At 41.2% G+C, this 13,182-nt stretch overlaps 1 protein-coding gene across 2 annotated transcripts in view; it reads left to right on the top strand.

The window, feature by feature from the left end:
* The window catches only part of LOC122548766 (piezo-type mechanosensitive ion channel component 2), a 782,240-nt gene that overhangs the window by 681,991 nt on the left and 87,067 nt on the right, over positions 1–13,182 (top strand). For both annotated transcript variants that reach the window (XM_087986703.1, XM_087986702.1), the window contains one exon: positions 721–920. In XM_087986703.1, coding sequence (XP_087842829.1) covers positions 721–920 — 200 coding nt within the window. The remainder of the gene's footprint in view (positions 1–720; positions 921–13,182) is intronic.

Raw genomic sequence — 13,182 nt, 5'->3', positions numbered from 1 at the left:
AATGTATTCATCCAGAGAGTGGTGAGCCGATGGAATTCTTTGCCACAGAAAGCGGTTGAGGCCAAAACATTGTATTTTTCAAGAAGCAGTTACAAATGGTTCTCAGGGCTAAAGGAATCAAAGGATATGGGGAGAAAGAAGGAACAGGATACTGTGTTGAATGATCAGACGTGATCATATTGAATGCTGGAGCAGGCTTCAAGGGCTGAATGGCCTACTCTTGGTCCTATTTTCTATGTTGCCTGCAATCATCTCTGTGCTCCTGTTTTCAATTTGTCATTATTTAAGTTCCAGCAATGTTCTTCTGTGTAGGTTCCCATTAAGAGGGATGGGATTGGTCCTATTGTGTAGTTTGTGAACTGTGCTATTAGGGTGTCATGCTGCGCACAGAGACAATCAGCAATGTGGGACTTTTTTGTCCAAATGCTATAACCACTTACATGACATGGATGTACTAAATGTGATGTCTCCCAGCTCAGTTCATCCATGCATGTGAACATTAAAAACCACAAACCCATGCCTCAAAATTAGGGTAACCCAATATATAACTCTGTCTCTTTATTCAAATAAAATTGCCTCATATCTCATTTTGAGATTCAAAAAATGTAGTTCATAAAGATAATCCATTCCTAACCAAAATTTAATTTCTCCACACTTGTTCATTGCAAATTGATCCTGCATAGTTGATTGATTATCATCTTATGTGTTACTTGACTGTAGGGAAATGTTCCGTGTCGTGACAGTATCCATAATTATTACAAGCACCAGATGAAGATGCACAATTCACGTGAGTCAGGACTGGATAGAAATGATGATGGTGCCAGATGTGCTGCTTTAACTATCCGTGAAGGAAACCAGGAAGTCGGTGCTGAGAGAATGGACAGCACGGATTCTATAGTTTCTCGTGATAGTCTGTCCAGGTAGTTGCTTCAGAAATATCTGTTTCTATCATTTTACTTTTTTTGTCCTAACAAAAAAAATGTAAGTTGATTCAATTGACATGACCAGATTTTGAGGATGTTAAGTGACGCCAAAGTATACCTAGACCTGGCATGCAGTTACAAGATGCTTAAAATTCTATGATGTGTTTAAGCAATCATGCAGATCTTAAACTGGCCTGATTGTCCTTTAATAGAGTTTAAATGTTCAAATGTTGAACTATTTGGAACATTGGGCATGACCTTTTGGTCTCGTTGATGGTGAGCTGAGAGGTAGGAATTAGATGGGATGATGGCATACTTGAACCCCTCTGCCTTATCACCTAAACCAGAATTGAGTTGAAGGAGGAAGGCTATGTTCAAGCTTCTTCCAACTGAGGCCATTAATGGCCACTGAAGTGTTGCATCCTGCGGCTGCTGTTCTTTTCTCAGTTGCAGTCTATTGCCAATTAGCTTGTATGGCTCTGTGAAAGGTTTTCACCAGGGCCTGAGTAGGGGAGGGGGTTGGTGAGGCGTGAGAGGTGGGGGGGGGGGGTGCCCCTTGATCAGATCAATTGCCTTGTTAAGAGAGTCGAGATTAGGAAAGGGAGGGGGTGCCTGTGAGATCCTCACCAGTCCACACTGACTACGCCCTCACACCCTTCTCACACAAATGTTTATCATAAAAATATACCTCCCCATCTCCCTGTGGCTTGGTTTGATCCATGATCCTGAAACTTAGTGTTTTATCAGCAGCCGCTTATGCCTCCCTTTGGCGCTGCTAACACAAGAGTTGCAGGCCACTGCTGAGCATAAGAGCCCACTCAGGGGCCAGCAAGACTTCCACCTAGGGTCTTGATTCAAGGCCAAGGCCAATCAATGGCCACGTCGATGCCTGATTGACTTGTGGCTCAGCAGTCCTTGCCCAAAAAAGGCAGTATAGATCTCTCTTTACCTGGTAAGTGAGACCCTCAATATCTTAATAAGATTCCACCCACTTTAAATATTGCATTTTAATCAGATGGTGTGTAATTGTTTCACGAGCTTGTGTAAAAGCTTTCAACTCTGTACAACAGTAGCAGAAGGCTGTCACAATAGTGCAGTATATCTCAAAAGTTAACTGAGCTCAGATACATAACATGCATTTTTAGTTCCAAAAAATCTTTATTCGTTTTATAGTTTCTCAATGGTCTTCAGACTACTTTTTTTGCTAACAACATATGTTCGGTGCATGGTTTGTAGGAGTTCATATTTCAGGGTTTAAAGCCTCAAGCCTTGTTATCAGCCAACCAGTAAGTCATGGACAATAGCAGGTAGTTTACCAGTGCTGAGACCCTTTTGGAGTACCGTGTTCAATTCTGGTCTACCTAATATACATCTTCTTAAACATGGAAGGGTTCACAAAAGGTGTTGCCGGGATTGGAGGGTTTAAGCTATAGGGTGAAGCTGAATAGGCTAGAGCTTTTCTCCATGGAGCATTTGAGGATGACTGGTGGCCTTATAGTGTTTTATAAAATCTAGAAGAGCATGGCTAGAGTGAATAGCCAAGGTCTTTTTCCCAGGAAAGATTTAAAAAGGACCTGCACAGCAACTTCACACCGAAGTGGTGTATATATGGAATGAACTACCAGAGGAAGTGGTAGAGGTGGGTACAATTACAACATTTAAAAGGCATCTGGATGGTACATGGATAGGAAGAGTTTAGAGGGGTATTGGCCGAATGCTGGCAAATGGGACTAAATCAGTTTAGGATAGCTTGTTGGCGGGAACAAGTTGGACCAAAAGTCCTGTTTCTGTCCTGTATGACTCTATGACTGGAAGATCAATTGCAGCTTTTTCAGCAGCAGTCCTCGGTTAACTGAGAAAAAGGGATTGGGAAATGGAAATGCTTGAGTTGGACAGGGATTAACAGGGATGTAGAAGTGGCTTGGTATTCCTGAGTGCTACCAATTCAGGCATGTTTGCCTCAGAACAAACAAGTGTTGTAATGGGGGCTGCTAATGCAAAAAACCCTGAAACCTATTTTGGATATGTGCATAACATGTACACATACAAAACCATAAGTGGTATTGCATAATTAAGTATATGGACTGTTGCTAATTCTGAGCCAAAAAGCTGTGACCCAGTATGGGGTCTTTTTCCATGAACAGCAACAGATCATTAGAATTTGACTAATAAAATTAAAGAAAGATCTGTGGATGCTGGAAAACTGACACAAAGACAGAAACTGTTGGAGAAACTCAGCAGGTCTGGCAGCATCTGTGGAGAGAAAATCAATGATAAGTATTTTGAGTCTAGTGGCCCTTCATCAGAATTAGAATTTGAAGTTATGTTTAGTCATTTAGACTAACTAGTAATTCTAATTTACAATAACAATGACCATTTCAGAAGTTCGTTAAGAGTCAACTACATTGCTGTGGGTCTAGGCTTGCAGGTAATTGAGATATGGCAAACTTCCTTCCCTAAAGGACATTAGTGAACCCATTAAGTTCTGACAACAATTGTTGCAGGTTTCATGGTCATCATGAAGTAAGATGAGCTATTTAATTCCAAGATGCCATGGTGGGATTTTATCTTATGTTCCAAGATCATTAGTTTGGGGACTCTGACTAACTACTCGTGACTAGGTCACTGCCTCCTGATTGAGGGCATAAAAAACTATAAAATGCCCAAAAAAAAAGTTGCAATTGCTCTGAATGTCTCAGCCTATAGATGTGGGCAATTCACATTCTTGAAACTTCTTCGGTGTGGCTCAAGCCATAACTTTAAGGAGAGAGTTCTAGGATTTTGATCCAACAAGATTAAGGGAACACAACGTATTTTCAAGTCAGAACAGTATTGACTTGGAGATGGATGCAATTGATACTGTTCCCATGCATCTGGTGCCTTTGTCCTTCTAAATGTTACAAATAGTTGTAACATCTGCTAACTTGTCAAATAAGGATGTTGTGTCAAGGAAATTCATGTCAGTGAAAATCTAATGTGACAATGGAAGCAAAAGAAATCCACAGTGAAGACCAAATCCCCCAAGACCAAATGAGTCAAGGAAACACTGCTTATACATTTGCCTTATTCTGAGAGGCATGTATCAAAATGAGATCTTGAAAAGTTTCAGAATAATTACATTGTTACCAAAAATAAAATGTGTGTGGCACAGTGACTCAATGGTTAGCCCTGCTGCCTCACAGTGCCAAGGGTTAGTCTGCACATTCTCCCCATGGCTGCATGGGTTTCCTTTGAGTGCTCCAGTTTTCTCTCACAGTTGAAAAATGTACAGGTTAGGTGGATTGGCCATGCTAAATTGCCCATCGTGTCCAGGGATGTGTAGGTTAGGTGGATTAGCCATGGGAAATGCAGTGTTACAAGGATAGGATACTATTATGACACAGAAACACAAATCCACATCAAATCATACAGTCATAGAGATCTAAAGCAGAGAAACATGTCTTTTGGTCTATTACATCCCTACCAGTCAAAAACAACTACCTAACTATTCTAATCCCATTTTCCAGCACTTGGCCCAAAGCTTTTATGCCTTGACATCACAAGTACCCATCCAAATACTTCTTAAATGTTATGAAGGTTTCTGCCTTACCACCTTTACAGGTAATGAGTTCCAGATTCCCATCACCTCCTAGTGAAAAAGATTTTCCTCATGTTATTTCTAAACCTTCTTCCCTTACCTTAAACCGATGCCCCCTGATTAGTGACGCCTCCATCAAGGGGAAAGGCTTTTTTACTGTCTATCTTATATATGACCCTTGTAATTTTATACATCTCAATCATGTCCCCTCTCAATCTCCTCTCGTCTAAGGAAAAGGATCCCAGTCTGTCCAATCTCTCTTCATAACTGAAACTCTCCAGCACAGACAGCCTCTTGGTAAATCTCCTCTGCTCCCTTTCCAGGCGCATCCCTCCTATAATGTTGTTTCCACAATGGCACACAAAACACTAGATGTGGCCTAACCAGCATTTTATACAGTTCCAGCATAAGCTACCTGCTCTTAAACTCTAGGCCTCAGCTAATAAAGGCAAACATACTACATACCTTCTTAACCACTTTATTCTGCTAACCCACTACCTCAGTGGAGCACTGTACATGTGGTCCCTCTGATCCTCAGTACTTCCCAGGTTCTACCATTCATCATGTGTACCCTTGCTTTGTCTGTACTACCAAGCGCATCACTTCACATTTATCTGGGTTTAATTCACTTTAGATCCTCAGACAACACCTTCCAAACTCACAACTACTTCCATCTTGAAGGACAAGAGCAGCAGATTATGGGAACACCACCATCTTCAGGTTTACCTCCAAGCCACTCACCATTCTGACTTGAAAATACATTGCTGTTCCTCCTCATTTGCTGGGTCAAAATCCCAGAATTCCCTCCCTAGTGGTATTGTAAGTAAATCCACAGCAGGTAAACTGGAGCAGTTCGCCACCATTTTCTCAAGGGCAACTAGGAGTGGGCAATAAATGCTGGCCAGTCTGTGATGCCCACATTCCACAAAACGAATAAATTTTAAAAATTCATTTGCCATTGATCAGTCCATCTGACGAGCTCTGTATATCCTTCTGTAATCTCAGGCTATCCTCCTCACTATTTACCATTCCACCATTTTTGGATCATCTGAAAACTTACTGATTAACACTCTTATATTCAAGCCTAAATCATTTATATAAACCACAAACAGCAAGATTCCCACCATGGATCCCTGTGGAACCTCACCGGACAGGCATCCAGTTAGAAAAACACCCCTTGACCATTACCCTCTGCTTCCCACCACTTGGTCAATTGTGGATCTAGTTTTCCAAATTTCCTTGGATACCATGGGCTCTTGTCTTTGCGATCAGTTTCCTATATAAGACATATCCAAAGCCTTGCCAAAGTCCAAGTAGACCACCTCAAAAGCATTGCCCTCATCTACACACCTATTCACCTCTTCCAAAAATTCAAGCAAGTTTGTCAGGCATGATCTACCCTTAACAAAACTATGCTGACTGTTCTTGAGTAATCCCAGCCTTTCCAATTGCAGATTATGTTCTGTCCCTCAGAATTGCTTCCAATAGTTTCCCCATAAATGAGGTGGCTGATTGTGCCACCCTGTGACATTATCGTTCATTTCCCTGTGTTCACAACATAGTAAAATTGAAATATTCAATAACCCTCACAATTGACCCCAATGGTTCCTAACCAGACGTTTTGAAAAACCTGAACAGATTTTGTGAATAACTGATACCAAGCCCCGGGTTTATAGGCCAAACAAAAGTATTAAGAATTTCTTAACAACACAATAACTTTAACAGGGCAAAGTTAAACAATGAGGTAATCTAATTAATTTTTAAGATTTAAACTCAAACCTTTTTAATTCTAGCCCCCACTCTCACACAAAGACAGACAGACAAACAGGTATAGTTAAGGGATAAATCAAAAGAGAAAAATAGAGGTGATGTAACTAACCGACTTGAGCAATCCTCACGATTCAGCATATGGAATTATATACTGCCTGTTTTCTGAAAACACTGATGCATGGATAATTTCCAGTAGGTTCTGAGGAATAATAATTTAATTCTTATAACTGAGATTCTTCGAAGTGAATTTTCAATAGTTTGATAATGAGAGGACAACCAGTAGCAACCAAACTCCTATCTTGTAGCTGACCTAAACCATCTAACCTAAACAGAGTTCAAAACCCTAGTTCAAACTTTGATCTGTCTCTGCCAGACTAACTGCCTCTCCATGAGATATCAGTTAACATTCAGCATCTGACATCTGTTTAGGTCTCTTTGGAGTCAAAGCATCTATAGATCACTTTTTAGCAAGAAACAAGTTGTAATAAACTTTCAAACCTGGCCTCAAAAATACAAATAACAGCTTGTTTGTTCTTTTTTATAAACACAAGCTGTTGTACGCAGTCCAAAAGTTACCTTTCAAAAGTTTGCAGATGATACAAAAAATGGTGGAATGGTAAATAGTGAGGATGATAGCCTTAAATTACAAGAAGACTATACAGACTTCTTAGCTGAAAGTTCACAACTCCAAACCAAAACTTGATTTGAAAAGAAATGAAAACTCAATGACGGTTCTCGCACTACAACAAGGAAACTATCACAAGTCAGTTAATTGGAAATGTAAGAGTTGAACTATAAAATGTAACTTTTCAGGACTTGAGACTCCATAATGGATAGTGATGGGAAGCAGGTTGAAACTTTGTTTTAATGGGAATTGGGAGCATCATTCTTAATACTGAATATATTTAGGTAGCTTAGTATCAATTATCAAGTCTGCACAGTTCCTACAGTGAAAATAAGTATTTCCTATGCATGTTATATTGATGAGGATAGAAAACTAATTTGTTTCCAAGCATGGATTTGCTGTTTGCTTACATAATCAAAGCTGAAATGATTTACAAACAACCATCAGGTTTGCTATTGTTGCTAAATTCATATGCCATTCTGTGACACATGATTTTCTGTCTCTGAGAAGACAGTAATAGTGCTGAGCTAATTGTGCAAAAGTCCAAAAATTAATTTTTTTATTGTTCATTTATGGGATGAGAAGCATTAAATATCCATCCTTTGATGCCCCCCAAGAAGGCAGTGGGGAGTGGAACAGCTTCAGTTTGTTCAAAAGTGGCATCCAGGATCAATAATACTAAAAGAACAGTAATATATTTTAAAGTCAGGATGGTGAGTGGCTTGGAGAAGAACTTGCAGGTGATATTGTTCCCCTACGTCTGTCACCATTGTCTTTCTAGTTATGAAGTTTTACATTGCAGAAATAGGTGCTTATCTGCTATGATCTAATTTTCTATCAGTTGGCCTGTATGCTGAGGCATTTTAAATACTTCTTAAATAGTTTTGAGTGTTCCTGACTCTACCACCCTTTCAGGTAGTGAGTTTCAAACACCATAAATCTATGCCCCTGATTATTCACACCTCTACTAAGGGAAAATGTTTCTTCCTATTTACCATATCTATGTCCCTCACAATGCACTCAATGACATCATCTCTCAGACTCCTCTTCATGAAGGAAAACAACCCCAACCTTCTCTTGACTGAAACGTTCTAGCCAAGGCAACTTCCTGGTGAAGTTCCTCTGCACCTTCTCTGCTGCAATCACAGCCTCCCTATAATGCACAATCAAAACTGTAAGCGTACTCTAGCTGTGGCCTAACTAACATTTTATACAACTTAACCTCTCTGCTGTTCTATTCAATGCTTTGAGTAATAAAGACAAGTATCCCTAATGTCATCTTAACCATCGTATCTACCTTTCCTAATGCCTTCAACATTCATAGAGTCATAGATATGTACAGCATGAAAACAGACCCTTCAGTCCAACCCGTCCATGCTGACCAGATATCCCAACCCAATCTAGTCCCACCTGTCAGCAACCGGCCCATAATCCTCCAAACCCTTCCTACACATATACCCATCCAAATGTCTTTTAAATGTTGCAATTGTACCAGCCTCCACCACTTCCTCTGGCAGCTCATTCCATACACATACCACTCTCTGTGTGAAAAGGTTGCCCCTTAGGTCTCTTTTCTTTCTTTCCCCTCTCACCCTAAACCTATGCCCTCTAGTTCTGGACTCCCTGACCCAAGGGAAAAGACTTTGTCTATTTATCCTATACATGCCCCTCAATTTTGTAAACCTCTATAAGATCACCCCTCAACCTCCGATGCTCCAGAGAAAACAACCCCAGCCTGTGCAGCGTCTCCCTATGGCTCAAATCCTCCAACCCTGGCAACATCCTTGTAAATCTTTTCTGAACCTTTTCAAGTTTCACAACATCTTTCCGATAGGAAGGAAACCAGAATTGCACGCAATATTCCAACAGTGGCCTAACCAATGTCCTGTACAGCCGCAACATGACATCCCAACAACTGCACTCAATACACTGACCAAGAAAAGAAAGCATACCAAACGCCTTCTTCACTATCTTATCTACCTGTGACTCCAATTTTAAGGAGCTATGAACTTGCACTCCAAGGTCTCTTTGTTCGGCAGCACTCCCTTGGACCTTACCATTAAGTGTACAAGTCTTGTTAAGATTTGCTTTCCAAAAATGCAGCACCTCGCATTTATCTAAATTAAACTCCATCTGCCACTTCTCAGTCTATTGGCCCATCTGGTCAAGATCCTGTTGTAATCTGAGGTAACCTTCTTCGCTGTTCACTACACCTCCAAATTTGGTGTCATCTGCAAACTTATTAACTGTACCTCTTATGCTCGCATCCAAATCATTTATATAAATGACAAAAAGTAGTGGACCCAGCCCCGATCCTTGTGGCACTCCAGTGGTCACAAGCCTCCAGTCTGAAAAACAACCGTCCACCACCACCTTTGAGCCAGTTCTGTATCCAAATGGCTGGTTCTCCCTGTATCCCATGAGATCTAACCTTGCTAACCAGTCTCCCATGGGGAACCTTGTCAAATGCTTTACTGAAGTCCATATAGATCACATCTACCGCTCTGCCCTCATCAATCCTCTTTGTTACTTCTTCAAAGAACTCAATCAAGTTTGTCAGACATGATTTCCCACGCACAAAGCCATGTTGACTATCCCTAATCAGTCCTTGCCTTTCCAAATACATGTACATCCTGTCCCTCCAACAACCGTGGGCGGCACGGTGGCACAGTGGTTAGCACTGCTGCCTCACAGCGCCAGAGACTCGGGTTCAATTCCCGACTCAGGCGACTGACTGTGTGGAGTTTGCACATTCTCCCCATGTCTGCGTGGGTTTCCTCCGGGTGCTCCGGTTTCCTCCCACAGTCCAAAGATGTGCAGGTCAGGTGAATTGGCCATGCTAAATTGCCCGTAGTGTTAGGTAAAAGGGGTAAATGTAGGGGAATGGGTGGGTTGCGCTTCGGCGGGTCGGTGTGGACTTGTTGGGCCGAAGGGCCTGTTTCCACACTGTAAGTAATCTAATCTAAAAAAACTTGCCCACCACCGAGGTCAGGCTCACTGGTCTATTGTTCCCTGGCTTGTCCTTACCACCCTCCTTAAACAGTGGCACCACGTTAGCCAACCTCCAGTCTTCCAGCACCTCACCTGTGACTATCGATGATACAAATATCTCAGCAAGAGGCCCAGCAATGACTTGCCTAGCTTCCCACGGAGTTCTAGAGTACACCTGATCAGGTCCTGAGCATTTATCCATCTTTATGCGTTTCAAGACATCCAGCACTTCCTCCTCTGTAATATGGGCATTTTGCCAGGTGTTACCATCTATTTCCCTACATTCTATACCTTCCATATCCTTTTCCACAGTAAATACTGATGCAAAACACTCGTTTAGTATCTCCCCCATTTTCTGCGGCTCCACACAAAGGCCGCCCTGCTGATCTTTGAGAGGCCGTATTCTCTCTCTAGTTACCCTTTTGACCTTAATGTATTTGTGAAAACCCTTTGGTTTCTCCTTAATTGTATTTTCCAAAGCAACCTCATGTCCCTTTTTGCCCTCCTGATTTCCCTCTTAAGTATACTCTGACTGCCTTTATACTCTTCGAAGGATTCACTCGATCTGTCCTGTCTGTACCTTACATATGCGTCCTTCTTTTTCTTAACCAAACCCTCAATTTCTTTCGTCATCCAGCATTCCCTATACCTCCCAGCCTTTTCTTTCACCTTAACAGGAATATACTTTCTCTGGATTCTCGTTATCTCATTCCTGAAGGCTTCCCATTTTCCAGCTGTCCCTTTACCTGCGAACATCTGCCCCCAAACAGCCTTTGAAAGTTCTTGCCTAATACCGTCAAAATTAGCCTTTCTCCAATTTCGAACCTCAAACATTTTTATCTGATCTATCCTTTTCCATCACTATTTTAAATCTAATAGAATTATGGTCGCTGACCCCAATGTGTTCCCCCACTGACACCTCAGCCACCTGCCCTGCCTTATTTCCCAAGGGTAGGTCAAGTTTTGCACCTTCTCTAGTAGGTACATCCACATACTGAATCAGAAAATGTTCTTGTACACCCTTGACAAATTCCTCTCCATCTAAACCTTAACACTATGGCAGTTCCAGTCTATGTTTGGAAAGTTAAAATACCCTACCATAATCAACCTATTATTCTTACAGATAGCTGAGGTCGCCTTACAAGTTTGTTTCTCAATTTCCTTCTGACTATTAGGGGGTCTATAATACAATCCCAATAAGGTGATCATCCCTTTCTTATTTCTCAGTTCCACCCAAATAACTTCCCTCGATGTATTTCTGGGAATATCCTCCCTCAGCACAGCTGTAATGCTATCCCTTATCAAAAACGCCATTCCCCTTTCTCTCTCGACTCCTTTTCTATCCTTCCTGCAGCATTTGTATCCTGGAACATTAAAGCTGCCAGTCCTGCCCATCCCTGAGCCATGTCATAGATATGATCTCTTTGATCCTCTATATTTCCTAAGGTCCTACAATTCATTGTGTATTTCTTTGCCACGTTATTGTCCTCCTGACGTACCTCACCTTGCACTTTTCAAGTTAAATTCCATTTGCCATTCTTCAGCCCATCTGACCAGTCTGTCTATTTGTCCCATAATCTGAAACTTGCTTCCTTGTTAGTTATGGCACCACCAATTTTCATTTCACCTGTGAATTTAACCATCACATCTACTTTCCTAGAACATCAATACATATTGCAAACAGCAGTATGCCATTGGGTGCAGGTTTCTAGTCACAAAAACAACATTTGACTATCACCCTCTGTTTCTTGACAGGAAGCCACTTTTGAATCAAATTTGCCAAATTGTCCTGGATCCCACTCACTTTTATCTTCTTGACCAGTTTCCCATGTGACACTACATCAACTGCACAAGCCTCATGTACCCACAAATTGAACCAAACTCTCCTGTTAATAAAGCAATGTTGACTGTCCTGAATTAATCCTTGTCTTTCTAAGTGGAGATGTATTTTATTCCTCAAAATATTTTCCATGGTTTTTGTACCACTGATGTTAGATTTACTTGTCTGTAGACTTGTGGTTCATACTAATAACACTTTTGAATCATCAGCTGTTCCCAGTCCTCTTACACCTCTCTTGTGTGCAGACAGGATTTGAAAATTAATGGCAGACTCACTGTATTCTTCTGCCTTGCCTCTCTCAGCAGTCTAGGATACAATCATCATAGCCTCGGAATTTATTGATTTTTAAGCCTGCTAAAACTACTAATACTTCCCAGTGCTATTTTCTTCAAGTATATCAAAGTCTCCTCCCTTAATTCTGCAATGTCTTCCCCCTTTTAAATCTCACTTACATCTTCTGATTCCATATGCAGATTACCACTTTTATCCCCAAATGGGCCCTGCTCTTTTTCAGGTTATCCTCCCATGTTCCTAACACACTTCCAAAACTGGATTTTTTTCTTTACTTAATCTGCCAGTGTTTTCTCATGTTGCCTCTTAGCTCTCCTAACCTCACTTTTAAGGAACACCACAGGAATGCAGAGAAAGATGGAATACATGCTGTTTGTGGCATGGCCAGGTGCAAGACTAACCTCTATGAGGGCATAACCTGGAGCTTCATGAGCAAGGATGTCTGGACTAAAGCATCTCTTTACTAAGACTGGACTATTACTTACAGTTTTCACAGATCTGCTGAAAGAAAAAGAAGCATAGCACAAGTCAATCAAGGAAAGTCTTGGCAATATATCTGAATTTTTCAGTGCATTGAAATCTATATACTGCCTTCTAGAGAAAAGAATTGGTGATCCCATCCATGCTGCAAAGGAGTCCGACACGAAAGACAAGATTTCCAACCCCAGTTGGGGTGACTGGCACCAGCAAAGCAGGGTTCATGAGAAATAGGATAGACAGGCTAATGGGTGGGGAGAATATAAAGATCGTTCAATGGGACCCTGTAGGCCAGTTAATGAGGCAACTCTACCGCTACCTCCACTTTACTTGCCACCAGTGAGCATATTGAAAGCTGCCAAGCTGTATATTTGGCGTGGTGGTTAAATTCTATCGGCGACAGAATAAATTGTTTATGGCCTCAGTTGGCAGGCCTCATAATGACTGGCCAACACTAATAAAATTGAGGTAGTTCAATTCTGGTGGGTTGAAGGCAGGCATGTTATCTATAGTGGTTATGCCCTCTCCACCTGTGCTGGCCATAAAATCCAGCCTTAGGAATTGAGGAATGGCCCTTGAAAGTATTTGCATGTCTTATTCCATCATGATTTAACTAACCAAGAATCGCCATTTCACCAATGGTGTTAATAATCATTATTAATAGCATAATGTAATTATTAACAAATGT

This window comes from Chiloscyllium plagiosum, unplaced genomic scaffold, assembly GCF_037043375.1.
Source record: "Chiloscyllium plagiosum isolate Xiang-an unplaced genomic scaffold, Cpla_swu_hap1 HiC_scaffold_4, whole genome shotgun sequence".
In the NCBI taxonomy this organism is placed as follows: Eukaryota; Metazoa; Chordata; class Chondrichthyes; order Orectolobiformes; family Hemiscylliidae; genus Chiloscyllium; species Chiloscyllium plagiosum.
The sequence above is the reverse complement of the archived record's forward strand: the minus strand, read 5'-3'. Positions and strand labels throughout refer to the sequence as shown.